At 46.2% G+C, this 20,243-nt stretch overlaps 1 protein-coding gene across 1 annotated transcript in view; it reads right to left on the bottom strand.

The window, feature by feature from the left end:
* Positions 1-15,628, bottom strand: part of EHD4 (EH domain containing 4) — a gene marked incomplete at both ends in the record, with an annotated part of 71,026 nt that extends 55,398 nt beyond the window's left edge. The window contains one exon of the mRNA XM_084240527.1: positions 15,393-15,628. Within this exon, the coding sequence (XP_084096653.1) occupies positions 15,393-15,628 (236 nt within the window). The remainder of the gene's footprint in view (positions 1-15,392) is intronic.
* Positions 15,629-20,243: the final 4,615 nt, after the last annotated feature.

Consider the following 20,243-nt stretch of genomic DNA (forward strand, 5'->3'; position numbering starts at 1 on the left):
GTGCGTGGGACAATGAATGATCTCCTTCCTTGTCACTCACTGGCAATCAGTAAGGCCAGCATGTACTCCCTTGTGCATTTTACAGCTTCCCCTGAGCTCCTGGAGGTCATGGCCATGGAAGACAATCTCCAAAGGTTGTCTTAAGCAGCAACAGAGGGTGCGATAGGGGATTAAGGTGAAGGGGAGGGGCTCAGATTAGATTTGCCAGGGTCTTCTCTGGCCCTCGTGCAAATTGGAAAAAGATGCTCCTTCCTCTAGGCAGACATGGTTCACCCCTTGGCAAGTAGAACTCTAGGTGGATTTTATTTGTCCATCCTCGCACCCTCGCCCCACTCCCCACCGAGCCCAGGTGCCTTATGTAGTTTAATCTGCACAACTGTATACAGTAGCCCTAGCAAATGCCATGAAAGTGCTTATTCAGGGATCTGAGGAGACTGACTGAAGTGATATGGGCTAAGACTCCCTGACTCACATGGCTGGGATGGGGTACTGGAGCCAGAGGCAAAGCAGAGGGAAAATCTACTTTCTGTGTCTGAGTCTTAATGCAGCACTTGCCAGCACGTCATTCAGCTGAGGTCATGCAGAGCCCATCCCTCTCCACCAAGACTTCCTTCCTATAATGCAAGAACCTGCGCTCATGTTTATTTATGTATCTATGGAATGGGGGGCAAAGATGGCTTCCTCCTTCCTTTGCAACCAAGGGGAGCATAAAGAAAGGAATATATCCCACTCACAGCCAAACAAGAGGTGGAAAACCAACACCTTCAGAGAACACTTGATAGTGACTGTGAACAGGTCCTAGAGCAGGAGAGAATCCCTGTCTGAGCTGACTAGGGCATAGCCAGGCCCAGCCCAGAAGGGAGATGACCCCCCACCCTGCTAAAGAGGTTCAAAGGCAGGAACCTGCACAACTTTCTCTAGTTCCTCATTCCTGAAGCTAACACTCTGTTTGGTCCTAAACTGTATCTCTGTTTCTAAAATGCCCTGACTGACCACAGCCCAGCATCTGTGATTCCATTTCCAGGCAGAGAGGGACTAGGATGAACTCTCAATTGCCACACACAACCTTGCTATCTTTTGAAGAGTACGAAATGAAGCCGCTCTTTAGATCTCTGTTTTCTACATAAATAAAACTGAAACTGTTTAGCAACCTTAGCGGGCTATATTCTAAAACTTTAGCTATTTTCACTGTTAGTTTTAACTTCGCCTTAAGTTTCTGCATTTCTGTGAAGCTGTGGAGCTCCAGAAGAGAAACAGCACTTAAACATGACTTAGAGTAGTAAATGTGGAGAAAAATCAGATAACACAAGCATTTTCCAAGTTCTCACTACGTGATATGGTGAAAAGCCCTCTCCATGCACGACTGTCTCCTTGAATCCCCAAAGACGCAGAGGCAGGTTCTAACATTACTCCCATTTTACAGTAGGAAACTGAGGCATCAGAAAGGCGAAGTAACTTGCCCACAGTTACACAGTGTTCGACTGGAAATGGAACATGGGCAGTGGATCCCAAGTCTTGTGCTGTCTCCAGATACGTTTAAACCCAGGTTCAGCAGGTGATTGCTCAGAAATGAGGAGAGTTCAGGACCCTCCCAGAGTTCAGGACCACCAGAGAGGAGGCCACACGCCCCATATTCTGTCAAAAGTGAGGGAACAGCCTCCACTGTCCCCCTTCACAGTTGTTGGGCTGCCCTGCACATGAAGGGCCAGCTCTCGTCCTCCCTGAGAAAAGCCGAGGACAGGAGGTTATTTGATCAAAACATGTTCAATTTTTTTTTTCCACTTTCAAAACGTTTTCAGGCACCTAGTACCCTCACAAGCAGAAATGTTCATGTTTACAAATTCTTATGATATTCTATGTGAATCTTTGAAATACTGGGTAAAATACTGCGAGAGCACCTCACGTTTTATAAATCTCCAGCACACAGAGTGCAGATCGTATGTGTGGGTTTCACGTTCACAGATGAATGGGCAGATTAGGTTTTACAGCCGAGTAAATGTGGGATCTCAAGTCTGGAGTCATTCGCCAGCAAAACGAGGATTCAGATCCAGATCCCAATCCTCCCACATCCAGGGTGGTTTCCGCGACCTGGACCCTGGGCCAGGCTATGCCAGGAGGCCCCTGGGAGAGTCGGAGGAAATGAAGACAGTGGGGAGAGGGGTGCGGAAGGACGGCAGCCAAGGTCAGCAGGCTTCCCGTAGCACACTGTCCTCCACTGACAGAAGGCTCAGGTCAAGTGTTGGTTTGAAAGCTGACAAGCATTTTCACGTAGAATGAATGTTAACGGCAACACCTCGTTCGCTAAGACAGCCTACAAAGGGTCACACACTAGTGAACTGGAGGGGCCAGACAAGAGCTGTAGCACTAACTTTTGGGGGAAAGAGCTCAGTGTTGAGATCCTTGCTGGGTCGTTCTGTTCTCTGCAATAGGCCCTTCCCCAGCACCTTCACTGGCTCTGGGGGCAGGGGAGCCCTCCAGTCCCAGGTGTGAGGTGGTGATTACGGGGATTCGGCAAGGGTGTAGGGGTGTGGATGCTGTAGTTAAGCAAGGAGTCCCCTGCAGGGCAAAAACTCCCAAGTAAAGTGTTTAAGGTAGGCCACTGTTGCCAAGAAATGCCTGAATTGCTTTCTGACCATTTATATAGAAGCACAGCACACCCAACTCGTTTTGGAGTAACAGGGTGGAGTTTCAATGAAAACCCTAAAATATGAAACTGTTTAAAGAAGAACAGGTGCTTCTTTCCAGCTCATACTGTAATAGAAGCTAAAATTCCCTAAGTAGCAACCCTGGCAGACAGAACTTTAACTAATAATTATTTTTAAAGTAGGCTGTTAATGTGACTCAGTTTGAAATAAAAGATGTCCCTGAACCGTGACCCTGGAAAGTCATTCAATTTCTGGGTCCCAGCCACAGAATAACCAGAATGAGGATGAATTGTTGGATCATATAGATTGCTTGCATGATGACTTTGCTTAGTAAAACTTTCTCCCACAGGAATAAAAAGCCAAAATTAAATGTTCAATTTCATTATCAAAGTAATACCACTGAAGAGATAGCATATTAATAAATTTTAAAACTGTGTAGTAATGTTGGTGAAGGGATAGTGAAATAAGCGTCCTTGTGTTGGTGGAAGACTAAGTTGGTGTAACTTCAATGAAAAGCTATTTGATACGCCATGTAAAGCCTTTAAAATGGGAGTAATTCTACTTGGGGAAATACATCCATAGGAAAAATCCTGGATAACCCAATTTTTTTTTGCATGAAGATATCCACTGCAGCACTACATCAATCTGAACAAAATCAGGAGAAAAATGCATGTTCTCTTTCTGAGAGTTCCTATCCACAACATAAAAGTACCATCCTATAATTCAGAAATCTATGACTTTTCTTACTTATCCCCCTGGTAGAGTGTAAAGCCTGGGAAGCAGGACTTTCTGTCTTCTCTGCTCACTGATGCTTTCCACGTGCTTGGAACAACCTTGGGCACATGTCTTGAGTGCTCAACAAGCACCTGGAGCAATAATGTAAGTGTCTAAGCACACTGGCCTTTGCACTGCCTTTCCGATATGCCGAGGCCATTCCAGCTCGGGGTTGCCTGGCGCCAGACCTCTGCACATCAAACAGCATTTCCTGAGCGAGACCTTCCCTGGAGCATCCTGACAAAAAAGCTCTCTCCAGCCTGTCTGACGCCCCTGTTCCCCCCTCCCTGCAACCCCTCTTGGCACTTAGTCTCTGAAAGATCCCACATGACTGTCCTGTTATCATCCCAGAATGCCGGGAATACCTACAGAGAGGGGCCCTCGGCTGCCTGGCTCGCCGCTGGGTGTCCCGTGCATCTAACGGTGCCGGGCACGTAGGAGATGCAGAACTCGTCTCTGGACTGGCTGACTTTCTGTCAGTCAGGTTCTGCCCTTCTTCCCTCTCCACCTCTTTAGCACACATCTGTGATAAAGATGTGGGCTCTGCTGGCTCCACACTGCCCAGCTGCCTCCCAGCCTCCCTGTCCTCCACCTGCCCTGGAAGTGGAGATTCTTTTGCTAAAGCACCACCTTCATCACCTGGCCTTCACTAACAACCCAGTCCTGCCCATGAAACTTCTGCCTGTGGACCCCATAAGCCACCCCCTTCTACCTAGTGGTCTGGGCTCTTGCTCCTCCCCTAGCGTGGACCTCTTGCCTCCTTGATTAGTCTCAGAAATGCTCCTGTCTTCACTTCTTCACCTCCTCTGTCTGATGGGGAGTCATGTCTCATGTCTTCTATTATCCATTCTTTAAGTCACTTTACAAAACGCCACCTCCTTCAGGGCAGTCCTCCCTCATCACTCTAAGACCTCTCTTGGGTGGCTACTCCCTGGCTCTCCTTTTCTTGTGGAGCTTCTAGTATTGGAACCCTGGATGTTGGTGAGCAACTGGTGATCCTTGTGGGCCATTTTCCTCTCCTCTGAGAGGCTGTCATTTCCTGCAGGGTGTTCTCCATACACTCAGAAGTGTAGAGCCCCAAAGTCTCTTAGTCTTTACAGTGTGGGTTAGAGCAGGAAAACGACCACGGCTAGTGGCTGTGCAGGATGCAGAACCTGAGCTCCTCCCTCCTGGCCAGAGGCTTCTGCTCTTACAAAGCTCGAAGTTTTGGGTCCCACAAAGTCCCCAGCTCATTGGCACCCTACAAGGGACCCATCAGATACATGAGTTAATATATAATACTCTTGGGCCTCCCCGGTGGCACAGCGGTTGGGCGCTGGGTTGCGAGGCTGCCCACAGGCTCTGCAGCACCGGTTCCATCCCCCACATGGTGCACAGACCTCTCCTGACGGCATGCGCTGCTCCCCTCAGCAGTGTACTTTGTCAGTCTGCCTGCTCTGTTCCCCGCTCTGGCTCTGGTGAATCCACTCACCCTCCCACGCTTCTGACTGTACCCAGTGCATGTATAAATAAATAAATCTTTAAAATATATATATATATATATATATAATACAGAAGAATTGGACATGGGGGATCGCTGAACATCAGATACACTTAGGTCACACTGCTGGGGGGTGGACAGGCAGGCACGAGCCAAGGCGGGGAGGGAGCTGAGAATAACCAGAACGGAGGATCTGACATGAAGGGAGTGAGAAGTATGTTACAAGGTTCAAAACCAGCAACCTTGAAAGGAAGAGTAGGGGCAGGTCCTGCGGTCTGGGGAATAAAAACAGGTAAGCACATAGCCGCAAGCACCAACAGTGTGTTAAACTGTTTTTTCCCACACCTCAGAGGCTTTCTCAAAGCCACGAATTCTAGGGACTCTGTGGTGTTATCTGTAATGAGAAGAATTCAAAGGAATTCACAGGAAGACCGTAGGGAAGAATCACCAGGGCTCGGAGCTGGCAAGCCTGCCTCACAGGCATCCTGTGTATTTGACTTGGGTTTGTCCTCGGCTCCACCTTGCTCCCCTTTTCCTGTGTTCTCAGAGGGGGCTGCCAATTCTAGCAGTCATCGCTCCAAGAGTCTTGAGCCAGCAACAGAAACAGGGACAGCCACTTGGCTTCCAAGCAGCTGGGTGGGGTGGATGGGAGACCAGGGCCCTGGGTTAGCCTGGTCCCGGTGGCTCCCGCGCATGACAGCCACCTGCTCGGCCTCAGGGACTGCTTCCATGCAAGGCTGGATATGGACAGTGCCTATTTTCTTCCACTGCTTAGGCTTATTTTTTTTAAATCATAAAAAACTAAAGTCATTTGTGATAAGGGAAAGAAAAAACCTTCCAGATAATAAAAAGCCCCTCAACAAACTCAAGCACCGTCTTCTCAAAGCTAGGCTCAAGAAAGACTACAAATATTCTAAAAGGCATAATGACAGACACCCAAAACTCCAGCTGCAAACTTTGACTTCTCAGGGCATCCATCTGTGCACCATGTCTGGGGTTCGACGGTTATACTTGCGCTTGGAATAGTGGAGAACCCATTACCTTTTATTTCAGCAATATGCCTGTTGTTCGAGGACTCATTAGGTCTTTACACGACTGAACATACTTCAGCCTATAGACCTGCCATGCTAGGGACTCTGTCCCCATTATATAGATACGAAAACTAAGGCTCAAGTCGTTGAAAGGGCTTATCAGGACCTAGGATTTCTTTCCAGTCCTATGAGAACACTGCTCGCCCTAAATCAGAGCTGGAGAGGTCGAGTCAGCCTCCCAATAGAAGCATTTACGGAAAGGTGTTCTGAGACTCCTAACAAATACACCAGTCTAAGACTTTTGAGCAGGAATTCAATTATTAGGCACTCTAAAAAGCATTATGGCACATATTTGAGGTTTTTTAAGAGTATTATTTCAAAATTCTCAAACCAACATCTAGAGAAACGGCTTGTGTAATGGTAACCCAGCTAGAAAATAAAGAGAAAAAGTTTAATTCATAAGAGTGCTGAGGTATAAAATACCTGGAATAAAAAGTAAAAAGAGTATATAGAATTGTATGGCTAGATCAACCACTTTTCTGATTTTATAAATAAATATATAAATGAAGGTCTGCATAAAAGCAAGGCTGAGGTTCCTGACTGGGAAGAGAGAATACAAGACAGGGTTTAAAAAATTAATGCAGTTCCAACACAAATGGACCCAGAATGGCATTTTCTGGGAAGCTTCTAATGAAGCAACTTTACAGTTCCCCTGAATAACAGGAAACGATGGTGAACAGTATTTGTAAAAAAGAAAAGCCATCAGAGGAACTGCCACTGGCTACCACTTACTAAGTATGTTTCAAAGTAATCACATTTAAGAGCGTAGGGTGCTGGTTTAAGTATCTACTAACAGAACAAGAGAGAAAGGTCCCGAAGGATCCTAACATTTGATAAATTAGCATATGAGGCAGTCTTATGGGTCAGCAGGAAAAGACAGGATTATTCAATAAAGTGTTAAAAAGCAAAAAAACAAAAGACAAACACTTTCAAGACAGATTTTACTTCAAGTGGATTAAAGACTTTTTAGTAGCAAAAACAATGATTTTCTAGGCATAAGTACATCATAAAAAGGAAAAATGATAAGATTTGACCATAAATTTTCATGTTTGCAAGCCAAAATTAAAATGAAAATCAAAAAGGCAAACCTCAAACCGGAATGATACTTATAACACTATGACAAAGGATTAAGGATTATTGAGTAAAATATTTAAATAGTAGCTACGTGATAAAGATAACACTCCAAATGAGAATCAGGCAAAGGTGGGCCTCCCTGGTGGCCTAGGGGTTAAGTCTCTGCTATCAACGCTATGGCCTGAGCTCTATCCATGGCCAGGGAGCTACCCACATATGGTACAGCAGACTCTCCTATCTCGCCCATGGCTCCCCTCAGCAGTGTATTTCAGTCAGTCTGCCTGTTTTGCTCCCCACTGTCTCTGGTGAATCCTCTCACTCCCTGCACCTCTGGCTTACACCCCAGTTTTTCTACCAAAAAAAAAAAAAAAAAAAGAAAGAAAATCAGGTAAAGTTCACGGACTAGTCACAAAGAATACAGATGATGACAATATATGTTCAACTTTACTAACAAAAAAGGCAAATTAAAAGAACATTTTTCCTATCATATTTATTCTTTTTAGTAATAGTACTAAGCCTTATTGATAGTTTAGTGAAAAAAGTTATTCATATTAGAATAATTTTTCTGAAAAGAAATACATACATTCAGGATAAAAGGAACACAGACACACACACACACACACACTCAGAAGTATGTAATAATCAGAACGTATAAACTTGAAAAATATTTATACCTTTTGATGTAGTAATTCATGTTCAAGCCGCTTCTCTAAGAAAAAAACTGAACATGCCAAGATTTATAGCCTAGAATGGACATCGTACTATTATGCATAACAGCTTAACATTAGAAGCAATGTTCTGAGCCATTGAAGAATAAGATACAGTCATTTAAGCTATTTTTTGAAGATTACTTAATAACATGAGAAAAATTCATATCACATTAAGTGAAAAAATGTTGCTTAAATGGCATTTATTGCCTAATCCCATGCTTTATAAGCATGTCTTCTGTCTTCATCTAGGTCATTTCCTAAAAATGTGAGCAGACCCCATGTCTTGGAAGAGCCACTTAAGTGAGCCTCCCTCTTTCAGCTGATGGCTCGGTGGTCATGATTCCATCCACTGATTCTTCACCTGTCAGGGGCACCCAAATGTTTCATGGACAAGGCTGTGTGAGAACCTTTGTGAGAAGTGGGCTGTCAAAACAGAAACAGATTTCTGAGCCTTGACCACAGAGATTCCTGCTTGGGGGGTCTGGGATGAGGCTCTTACATCTGTTTCTGAAGGAATCCTGGTGATTCTGACCAAAGCCAGTTCCAGCACCCATGTCTTTCTGGTGCATCATTTTCCAAGAGTTTGAAAAGTATACTGACTGTGTTTTAAAAGTATGCTTTCAGATATTCATTAAGAAAGAGAATTTTATCATAAAAAATTCCTCCCCACCCCCACCACCCCTGCCTCCGCATTCCTCCTAATCCTTTGGCACTGCTGCCATTTGTCACGTACATGACGTACATGACGTAACACAGGACAAGAGGCCAAGTTTGCATTCTCACTGTGCCGACTGCCACCACCAATGCCACCCCTAACCTTCCCTGGACCCCACCCCCTGCTCAGTCCTGCCCTGAGTCCTGCCTCCTCTGAGTCCTCTGACACACCAGCTGCTCCCCATGGGCCCCTCCCATCCACTTTTAACTCTGCAGAGCAGTGCTCATCTTTAATCAAGCCTTTGGAATGTCTGTGGCCAGGGCACATCTCCTCCCCTTTAGTGCCCAGTCGCTGAGGGTTTTCTATATTTGACACTTCATCTCCCACTCATTCCTCAACCCGCTGCCACCTGGCTTCCATCACCACCACTTACTGACATGCTCTTGCCAAGGTCACCCTGGTTCCTGGTGGCTAATCCACAGGTTCCCTTTGAATGCTTTCCCAGAAGCATCTCACTGCCGCGGGCCCTCATGTCCCAACCTGGTCTTTGTGGGGGCTGTCGGCTGTTTCACCTGTCGAGCATCTACTTCCCCATTTTTGGTAAGGGGTATGGGGCAGACCATACTACTCAGCTACGGGCCTTTCCTTCCCCTGGCTCCAGGGATTGGTTCATGGTAGCAGATGGCCAAAGTCAGACCAGTGAGACTTATACCTGAGACTTCTGCTGAAAACTGCTGGGAAAAAGATTCTTTTTTCCCATTGGTGTTGCTGAGCTGGCAGAATTGGAGATGACCAACTGCCTACCCCATGAGGGACAAATGCCCAAGAAGGAAACCAAATGAAGAAGGCAACAGAGCTGAGAGTGTGCCCTGACAGTGTCCCTTGGGGTCCCAGATCATGCCCGAAGTCAGCCACCCTGGTCTGATATGTCTTATGAGGAAAGTTGCACCATTTACTTAGGCCTTTTTTCAGCTGGATTTCTGTTACCTATAAGCAAAGAGCCCTAGGAGTCTCCATCCCCTCTGCCCTGGCCATCACTCTATTCTGGTGACTTCTCCCTCAGTTTCCACAAGCTCCTCTTCTCCCTCAAATGACCCTGAGACCTTCTACTTCCCAGCTTTGACTACCAAATACACACACTCTTAAACCAATAGCTGGCCAAGATGTCCCACTAACCCATGTCTGACCACCTCTAGTGGACTCGCCACCTGGGTGTGTAAATCCAAACTCCTAATTTGCCCCCACTCTTCCTCTTCCTGTGTACCCAGCTCAGTGATCGCGCTAACCCATCTGGTTATCCAAGAAACCCGGGCCTCATCGCTTGACACTTGCGCTTGCTTTCTAGTCTCCGTGGGCAGCTAATTCAGGTTCACTGTTCACGGCTCAGGGAGGCCGCATGAAGGGTCCCTCCTCTCTGTGCCTCTGGTGTCACAGCCTGTCTTGGTCACCCACAGCTCTCATAATTTGTTGCTTCTTTTCCATATTCTCCAGGAAACTCTAAGTTCTGTCATAGCCAGGTCCAGGCCTGAGTGCAGTATTGTTAGTTGAATAATGACACTCAGGTCTATAGGTACATTTCATATTGCCATACAGACTGCAGTATTTCAGTCTTCCAGGCGATCTGCAAAGGGCTTGGCATTTGGCACACACAACTCTGAGTTTCAGGGGCTCCTCACGAATGAGGGTGAGGACCAGCACATTAGACCCACAGTGCTTCCCTAAGGGGTAAACCATGATGCCTCCTAGTAAGCGTTTTCACTTGCCTTTAATAAACGAGTATAGAGCTGATTAAAGGATGAAACAGGGCTTTATTCCTAAGTAGAGTCCATCCTCCCCTTTTGGAAAAACTGGGACATCTGCCTATTTCCAATGTTATGACACTTTTCATATTCTCCATAGTTTCTTAAAAACCACCAAATGCAGTCTGTTGAGCACAACTGCAAGGTCCTTCCTATTTGGCCTCCCTGACACCTCTCCACCCAGGTATTTACTGCGCCTTGTCTGTGCCAGGCCCTGGGGAGCTCCCATCCTCCCGGTGCGAACCTCCTTAGCAAGGCTGGGCTCCCTCCTACCATCTCTGGATGATTCTGAAAGAAAAGGAGGAAACAAAAGAATAGCTGCGTAGTTCTGCTTTCTATAAATGTCCAAGGAAGAGCGCCCAAGGGGGTTATCACTTCCTGGTACTTTTGTCTTGTTTTAATCAACTTATGAAGACTTTTCTATTGTCTGAGGCATTTTTGCCCTCTCAGTCCGTTCACTCCAGCTGCTGCTGCTGCTTTTTTATTTTATATATATTTTCCATCGTTCTCCCTTTTTGTACAATGTGTACAAAAAGGTGTAGCCCCTGAATACCACCACCAGTGCACCCCACCACCCGTGCACCTGTCACCGTCACCGCAGTCTCTTGTGTTCTTCCCACCCCTGTTGGGGTCCTTCTCCCGCCCCTTCCCCTGCAGTGTCTCTGATTTATAGTTGCCTGTTACTTTTGTTTTTTAATTATAATTTTTTTCCCGATCCCTTATTTAGTTCCCCTACGTTCCTCCGGTAAGTGAAACCATGAGATATTTTTCTTCTTTTTTTTTTTCTGGCTTATTTCACTGAGTATGATCCCTCCCAGTTCCATCCATGTTGCTGCAAATGGCATGAGTTTATCTTTGTTGATAGCTGTCCCTCCAGCTTCTTTATCCTCACACTGTCCACAAGCCTTGTCGTCTCCCCTGATTACGGCCCCACTCCCCGCCCCCTTGCCCTAGGAACACTATATTTAACTGGCATTTGTAAAAATTTACAAATGTAATTACCTTATAAAGCATTTTCTAGGAAAGCATCTTACCTTGATTTTACCAAGTTCAAGTGTTAGGAAAAATAAACATGTTTCTACATTGACAGGAATATACAGGAAATAAGCCTGATAAGGATTATATGACGGCTACTTATGCTCCTTTTTTCTCATGTTTTCTCTTTGTGCCTTTGCACTCTATTAGCTTATTTCTACTTTTTTTGGCATCCGTTTTTTAAGTTATTGCATCAGATGCAGAAATTACTTGACTGTCACTAATCGCAGAATTATGGCCATTTAAATAAATCATAGGATGCTCAGTATTGGGAGACTGAAAATAAATTTATGTCATCTTGAATAGAGAGATAGTTCTTTCCAGTGGGTGCCTTCTATTTCTTTTCCTTGCCTAAATGCCTGGATTCCTGCTCTTTTAAAGATTATAGTTTCTTGAGTGGCTTCCCCTTTTTTTCCTCATTAGGATAAATATTCAGAGTGAAGGGGACAGCATGTAGGCGGAAGAGAGAAAGCGGAGCTCTTAAAGTCCAAAGTTGCAATCCTGTAGTTTAAATTTTCAGTGAGCTTCCCATCCCCTCAGTGAAAATGTCTTTGCTCACAGACCTGGGCCCAGGGATTTTCCGGAGGAATCTGTGAAAAGTGTTTTCCTCGGGGTTAGGATCCAAGTCTGGTGAGTGCAATATCTACAGAGTCTAAGATGATTAAGATGATTTGGCCACTTTCCCTGTGTCCATCTCTGCTCTTTCTCTGGCCAATTCTTTCCTGCAAGTCAGAGGTAGAGCACCAAGAGTTCCTCTCAACGCAGCCTCTGTCTTCTGAGAAGTAATATTCTCAGAGTCAATAGGTTTATCAGCCACTTTGCCTCCACTCCCAAGAGACCTGGAGGAAAATCTCCTTCACATTATAAGTCTCTCTCTGATCCATGTGAGGAGGGTCCAAGATTCTCCTATTCATCCTCTTCCTTGACCTTGGGGCCCCTCATGGTGATCGTCTATGCAGGAGTGAGTATATTTTCTTAACACCCAGGTTCTTCATCTACCCGACCTAAGACACCTTTTCATTATAACAGGGCACACACTTATTTCTCTACTCCTAAAAATGTCCCCGTTCCTCATGCATTAGTGGGAATCCCAGTTCTTCCCAAGCATGAGACCAAAGCAGGGATGAGTACGGACACACACCAAAGACTTTGCTGGTTGGCTTTACAATGAGAGGTCTCTCCCAGTGTCACCAGTGACCCCTTGGGAAGTGCAGGAAGCCAGGTGAATAAAAATCTGACCACAAGGCCAGGTGCAACCCGCAGTCCAAGTATGAGCTTCTAGTGCTCAATCCAGACACTGACTATCCTCAGAGAAAACAGCCATGGATGCAGGCAGGATACAGGATGATCAGCCTCCGGGGTCAACTCCTTTGCTCCCCAGTGCAGAACTCTAAAGGGTAGCTGCCCTTTTGTTTGGGGTCTCCCTTCCAGGAGTTAAATCTCTTCCTCCTACCTCCCACTCTGAAACCAAACTTAGGTCTCCTGTACCTCACACCAAGCTTCCCATTTCCCCTGATTTTCCTCCAACCTCACAAGTCCATTCTGGGCCTGCTGCCTAATGACAAAGGCACTTAGACAAGGAAGCTCTCACGATCAAGAGCAATCCTAATAAAGTGACTCCTCCCTCACCCTTGAGTTGCACTTGGCTCCAGTGCTTACTGACAAGTGGTCCACTTGGATGAAGCCAGCAGGAGTAAAATCTCAACATCCTTCTTAAAGCAATGCTTAAGCTATTCCACAAAGTTCTCTTCAAATGATGAAATAGCGAAGAGTAAAAAATAAGATAAAATAGTAAATTGAATAAAAGATTGATTCATGTCCTTTTGAGTTGTGTTCTGCCTCAGGCCACAGGAGCAGGGAAGGGTACATGAGGTTGCTGCAGCATCAACAGAAGCTCCCTAACCACACACAGGCACAATAAAGCCTTCATGGCCTAGACAGACAGGAAGAATTGCCTGGAGTGCTGTGAACACACCACAGTGAATGCCTGAGCTATTATAAAAATACTCCCTTCTTATCCTTTATCTGTTTGTGTCAAAAGGTCCACCTCCTACTCTTGTTATCTCTTACACTTAAAAAATGGTTAGTATCACTGAGACCTTAAATGTATTGCCTGCCATCTTTCAAGGTACCAATTACTATACTATTCCTGTGGCTGACTTTGAGTGTCTGGAATGACACATTTAATACTATTTTCAGTTTATTAACAAGCATCAAATGAAGCAATTTTATTTAATTTTTTTAAAGATTTATTTATTTATACAAGAACCCAGGCACAGGCCAGATATGCGGAAGGGTGAAAGGATTCACCAGAGACAGAGTGGGGAACAGAACAGGCAGACTGATTGAAATACACTGCTGAGGGTTGCAGCGGGCGAGGGGCGAGACAGGAGAGGTCTGCTGTGCCATGTGGGTAGCTCCCTGGCCAGCTGGGATCAAAGCCCTGCTGCAAAGGCTGTGGACTGCTTCACAGTGAGGAGCTCAACCCCCTGCACCACCAGGGAGGCCCATATGAGGCAATCCTAAAGTTATTATTTTCTTTGGTCTTCTGTCACATTCAATTTACTGTCTAGAACTATTGGCTTTGTTGAATTCATTCATAGCATATCTGCAGGCATGGACTGAACATATATCCTATAGTGACAACTACTCTATCTGTAGGAACTATTTAGGTCACTGGCATGTAGAAAAAGAGGTCTCCACTTAATAGAAATGGCATGTATCCAAATATAGATGCAGTTTTCTGAACACCTGTTGAACATCAACAAAGAGATTGCTATGATCTCCAAAACACTAGACCAAATCCTTAAATGATGGTTTACTTTGTTTCAGTGACACAAGGCTTACCCCAAGCAAACAAGTCTCCTAATCCAAGAAATGAGTCTTACTATGTCAACGGCGTTAGAAGTAAAAAAGTAAAACTGTCTCTTCAAATAGCAATCTATTTCGAAGTAAACTATCTTCCCTCAAAAGCCACTCACTCCGGAAGAAACTATATGACTTGAACCTTAGGGCACATACAGTAATTGTTTGCTTTCGGAGACACAGGGAACATGACAAATATTTTCAGTTGTCAAGGGTGAGCAGTAGGCAATGACCCACCTAGGAAATGGAAACTAACCAACAGTAATACGACACTCCCCTCAGTTCGACCCGCTGGAGGCTGGAGCAGCCGCCACCCAGCTAACTCCCGGGCGGGCAGCGGGGAGGTCTGGTTAGAGCTGAATGAAGGCGGCCTCTCTACCGACTCGCGGGATCACGGAGGTGGGAGCAACGTGGAAGCACCTAAAAGGAAAGGCGCCTGGGCACTGTCCTCCACTCCGTCCATCCATTCATTCATCCATTCATTCCGTTTATTAACAGCTGTGCTCCGGAAACTGGGTTATGGGCTTAACTCTCCTGAGACTCAGGAGAACCCCACAACTCCATGCCCATTCCCGGCCGCAGGCCTCGCTCACCAGTAAGGCAGAGGCCTCTGGTTCATAGCTGCTTGTCGATTTTGATTTTTTCTTTCTTATAGTTATTCATTTTCCTGGTCCCTTATTTAAGTTTTCTAGATTCCTGCTATGAGTGAGACCATCCGGTATTTTTCTTTTTCTTTCTGACTTATTTCGCCGAGCATGATCCCTTCCAGCTCGGGGAACAGAACCAAAATGAAAATGCATACATTGTGCAAAAATGATGTAAGAATGACATAAACTAAAATATATTAAATAAAGTGTTAACCTTGAAGGAAAAAAAACAAAATAAGGCAGATGCTAGCTTCCCGGGTCCCCAAACCAGGGGCGCAGGGAAAAGTCGGTCAGAAACGCCTTTCGGGGCTCGGTGTAAGTGGACAAGGGGTGCGGGGAGCCCCCAGCCCGCGAGCGCAGAGGCGGTCCCCACGGGGCGGCCGCGGACCCGGCGAGGGGGGGAGCTGCGGGCGCCCCGACACCGCGCGGGGAGGACACACCTGGGGCCGCGCGGACGGCGGTGCGGGAAGCAGCCCCGAGGGGTTCGGCACAAGTAAGGGGGCGCCGCGGGGCGGGGGCGCGCGGCCCGCGGAGCGCCGGCGACAACGCGGCGCACGTGGGGAGGCGCGCCCAGGTGGGCGCTCAGGTGGGCGGCCGGGGGCGGGGGAGGCGCTCACCTGATGAAGGTGGTCTTGCCGGTGCTGTACTGGCCCACCAGCAGGATCATGGGCTTGTTGTCGAAGTCGGCGTCCTCCAGCGCGGGCGAGTGGAACTCGTGGAAGCGGTACGCCTCCTCCAGCGGCAGCACCTTGCGCAGGTACAGCGAGCGCAGGCCGCCCGTCACCGTCTGCACCGCGTCGGCGCCGCCCGCGCGCTCGCGCCCGCCCGCCTGCCGCCCCATCCAGCTGAACATCCTGCCGCCGCTCCGCCGCCCCGCGCCGCGCGCCCTCCCGTCCGCGCCCGCCCGACACCCCGCTGCGCCGACCCGCGCGCGTCCCGCCCGCCCCGGCTCGCTCTGAGCCGCTCCAGCCGCGCGCACCGCCGCCCGGCCTGGCCCCGCCCCGTAGCCGCCGTAGCCAATCACCGGCCGCTACGTCACGGGAGCGCGCTCACTATTCAGAAGCGCTCGCTCAACTCTTTCCTCATTGGGTCTCTGCCGGCGCGGCGGCGGGCGTCAGCCAATGGAGAGGGGGCTCTTGTGAATTATTGATGACGGAGTCGTCGGGGGACGGGGCGGGGGAGAGGGTGTGTCCCGGGCCGGGGGCGCGGGCTGGTGAAGGGGGCTGGGGGCGCGGGTCGCCCGGGCCCCGCCTCTGGCCGGGTGGCGTCGGCTTCCCGGCACTTCTGAGCTGGCAGGAGTACGAGCGTGCTTGACCGGCATGTTTACCTATGGGCAGCGATACTGGGTCCAAAAGTTCAGAAAGTTGACAAGCAAGTTCTGGCTTCCCACTGGCAGGTGTTTGTTGGTGAACAGACCTGGACTCGCAGACATAATAGACAAAATTTGGAGGAGGGAATTAGACGCCAGTCTCCTTGCAGTCTACTTCTCTGCCGCCTGCACTGAAATCTGGATAGATGGAAGGGCTTTTGCCCTCAGTTTTTCGTGGTTTTCTGTAAAATGGAAGGTTTAATCGTTCTCATTACAAATAATTTCCATGTGTTGACATATGAAAGAGTTATTGGTACCGCACTGATTTCTCTTTACCAGGTTTAAAGGACATTTTAAATTGAGACTGGGAGAAATAATCAGCCATCATTTATGGTGTCCTAGATTGCAGTTTAGAATATTTCTCAATCGTTTTAGAGCATTTCTCAAGTGGCTTCCCAGGGGCCGCCTACATAAGAATAACCTGGGATGCTCATCGCCCAAGAATTTTTGACTTAAAATGTTGAGGAGGGATGGAGAGCAACAGGTGATTCTGAAATACACTAAATTTGGGGAAATAGGATGCACAACAGTAATTAGAAACACATATGATGACTCAGAAGCTCAGGGGTGGGGCTGAAGTCACTGTGTTTCTGAAAATCTCCCAGGTGTCCCAGGTGTTGCTAATACTGCTTCTCCAGGGCCCATACTTTGAGCAGGAAGGTTGAGGTAAAGCGAGGACAGGAGGACAAGGAAAGACCAAGGTTTGAATCCTAACTTTATCAATTAATGGCTATGTGACCTTAAATGCAATGAGTTACCTCTGCCTGCTTCCTTGTTTGTAAGATGGGAACTCCTTTGGAGTTGTGGTGTAGAGCCAATATGTAGAGGAATGTTATATAACTAGGGATATGAAAAGCGGATTTCTATTAGAATGTAGAGGTGAAGATTAAAATTTTGGAAGGGATAAGTCTTTCCAATCAAAACCAAAGGTAGAAATCATGAAACAAAAGTTTGATCAATTTAAGAACAAAAAAGTAAAAGCTTAAAACTATGTTTTTACAAGCACGTAAAAACCAAACCATGGCCTCCCTGGTGGCACAAGGGGTTAAGCACCGCACTGTGAAGCAATCCAAAGCCTCTGCAGCACAAGTTCGGTTCCCGGCCCGCCAGGGAGCAATCCACACGGCACAGCAGACCTCTCCTGCCTCGCCCACTGCTCCCCTCAGCAGTGTATTTCAGTCAGTCTGCCTGTTCTGGTCCCCACTCTGTCTCTGGTGAATCCTCTCATCCCCGCATCTCTGGCCTGTACCCCAGCTCTTGTATGCATAAATAAATAAATCTTTAAAAACAAACAAACCATAAACATACTCTTATCATCAGATCTAGAAATTGCACTCCTATATACCCAAAGGAGTTTCAAATTTATGTCCAGTCAAACCCTCCCCCCACCAATATTTCTAGCTTTATTATAATTGATAAAACTTGGAAGCAGCCAAGATATCCTTCAGTAGGTGAATGGATAAATAAATTGTGATACATCCAGACAATGGAATTTTATCCACTGTTAAAAAGAAATGAGCTATCAAGCCCTAAAAAGACGAGAAGGAATCCAGAGAAGATTATCTGAAAAGGCTTGCAATGATAACATTCTGGAAAAGGCAAATCTATGGGGCCTCCCTGGTGGTGCAGGAGTTAAGTCTCAACACTATCAAGCTATTGCCAGCCACTTTGGCCTGGCCCTAGTTGGACCCTCTTCCAGGGAGCTGACCCACATGGCACAGCAGACCTCTCCTTTGTCGCCTGCTACCCCTCTCAGCAGTGTGTTTCAGGAGATCCGCCTGTTCTGTTCCCTACTCTCTGTGGTGAATCCTCTCACCCCCTGTACCTCTGGCCTATACCCCGGTTCTTCTGTGGTATCTTTTGAAAGATCAGTGATTGCAAAGGGTTAGGATAAGAGGAAGGGGAAATAGAAGCACAGATTTGTAGGACAATGAAACTATTCCATGTGATACTATAATGGTGGATACTTGTCATCATGCACTACTCCAAACCCTTAGAATTTACCAAGAATAATTCTTAATGCAAACTATGGATTTGGGGTGATCATGATGTACCAGTGTAGGTTAAGTTCATTGATTATACAAATGTGCCACTCTGATGGAGGATATTGATAGTGGGAGACTGTGTGTTAGAGGGAGGCAGGGGAAACTCTGTGCTTTATGTTCAATTTTGCTATGAACCTAAGACTGATTTTAAAATCTCTGTAAGAGCCTCCCTGGTGGCGCAGGGGTTAAAGATAGCGCTTTCAAGCTATTGCCAGCCACTGCAGCCAAGTTCAATCCCCTGCCAGCCAGGGAGCAACCCACATGGTGCAGCAGACCTCTCCTGCCTCACCCACAGCTCCCCTCAGCAGTGTGTTTCAGTAGATCTGCCTGTTATGCTCCCCACTCTGTCTCTGGTGAATCCTCTCACACACACCCCCACACCTGGCTTACACCGCAGTTGTTGTATGCATAAATAAATCTTTAAAAAAATAAATTAAATCTCTTTAAAATAATATATATAAGAACAAATCTATAAACAAAGGTATGAGGCAAGCGATAAACTTTATTTTTATTTTTTTAATAATTATGTCTTTTGTCATAATTTTGAATACAAGTTACTCAGAAATAGTTTTCTAAAAAATCAGAACATTCTTCCTCATAAATTGAATGTTTAGAGAAACAGTTTCAGTAAGTCTCAGAGAAAGTCTCAGTAGGTTACCATTGTTGACTCCAGGTTGAATAGTGAGCCATTAATGGGGTTCAGATGATGAGATTCCATATGTGGGTGTCTTGGGTCCATCTGAGAAAGAATTCAACAGATTTTCCCATTCATCAGCACATGGCAAGTTTATTAAAGAAAAGAGAAAAAGGGAAAAGAAACACCTACATAGACACAGCTGGGCAGTCTTAAAAGACAACAAATGCCAAATGATAAACTTAAAAAATTTAAAAAGAAAAATATTGAGAGCCACATATGATAGATATATTTAATTAAGGACACTAGACATTTAAAAAATTATTACAAAATTATGAAGAAAAATAAGCAGAGGACTAGTAGAACTAGGCTACTAATAAAAGACATACAATTAGCCAATAAACTTTAAATGTTGCTGACCTCCATTCATAATAAAAGAAATATAAATTTAAAATAAATAGATAACATTAAGAATTGCAGACTCATTTTTCTAGAAATGCCTAGTGTTGGTCAGGATATAGAACAAGGTACCTTTTCACATAATGCTAATGATGGTGTGTAAGCTGGTACTTTTCTGGAGTTCATACTGATCAAAAAATCATGAAAATTGGGCCTCCCCTGGTGGCGCAGCGGTTGAGTGCTGGGCTGCAAAGCCTCTGCAGCGCTGGTTCGATCCCCGGCCTCCGGTGAGGGTCCCTCATGGTGCAATGAATTCTCTCATCCTCCTGCACTTCTGACTGTACCCAGTGCTTGTATAAATAAGTAAATATTAAAAAAAATTCATGGGGGCCTCCCCAGTGGCACAGCGGTTAAACTCTGGCTTGCAAAGCTACCTGCAGCCTCTGTAGCGCTGGTTCAATCCCCAGCCGCGGGACCCACATGGCGTGCAGACCTCTCCTGCCACCTGTTGCTCCCCTCAGCAGTTTACTTCGGTCCTTCTGCCTGTTCTGTTCTCCACTCTGGCTCTGGTAAATTCTCTCACCCTCCCGCGCTTCTGGCTGTACCCAGTGCTTATATAAATAAATCTTTAAAAAAAAAAAATTCATGAAAATGCCCAGAATAGACTTCTGCAACATTTTACTTAATGGTGAAATAACTGAATGATTTTCCTTTGAGATCAGAAACAAGTAAAGATATATAGTCCTCCACTTCTATTTGACATCATGCTGGAGGTTCTAGCCTCTGGAACAGCAAGTCAAGAAAAAGAAAAGGTATCTAGATTAGCTAGGAAGAAGTAGAACTGCCTTTATTTGCAGAAGATATGATCATCAGATACAAAATTCTGTGAAATCTACAAAATAAGCTACTAGGACTAATAGATGAGTTTAACAAATTTGCTTGGATATAAAATATATATACAAAAATCTTAGGGCCTCCCCGGTGGCGCAGCGGTTGAGCGCTGGGTTGCGAAGCTGCCCGC

This window comes from Talpa europaea, assembly GCF_964194135.1.
Source record: "Talpa europaea genome assembly, chromosome: 8".
NCBI lineage: Eukaryota > Metazoa > Chordata > Mammalia > Eulipotyphla > Talpidae > Talpa > Talpa europaea.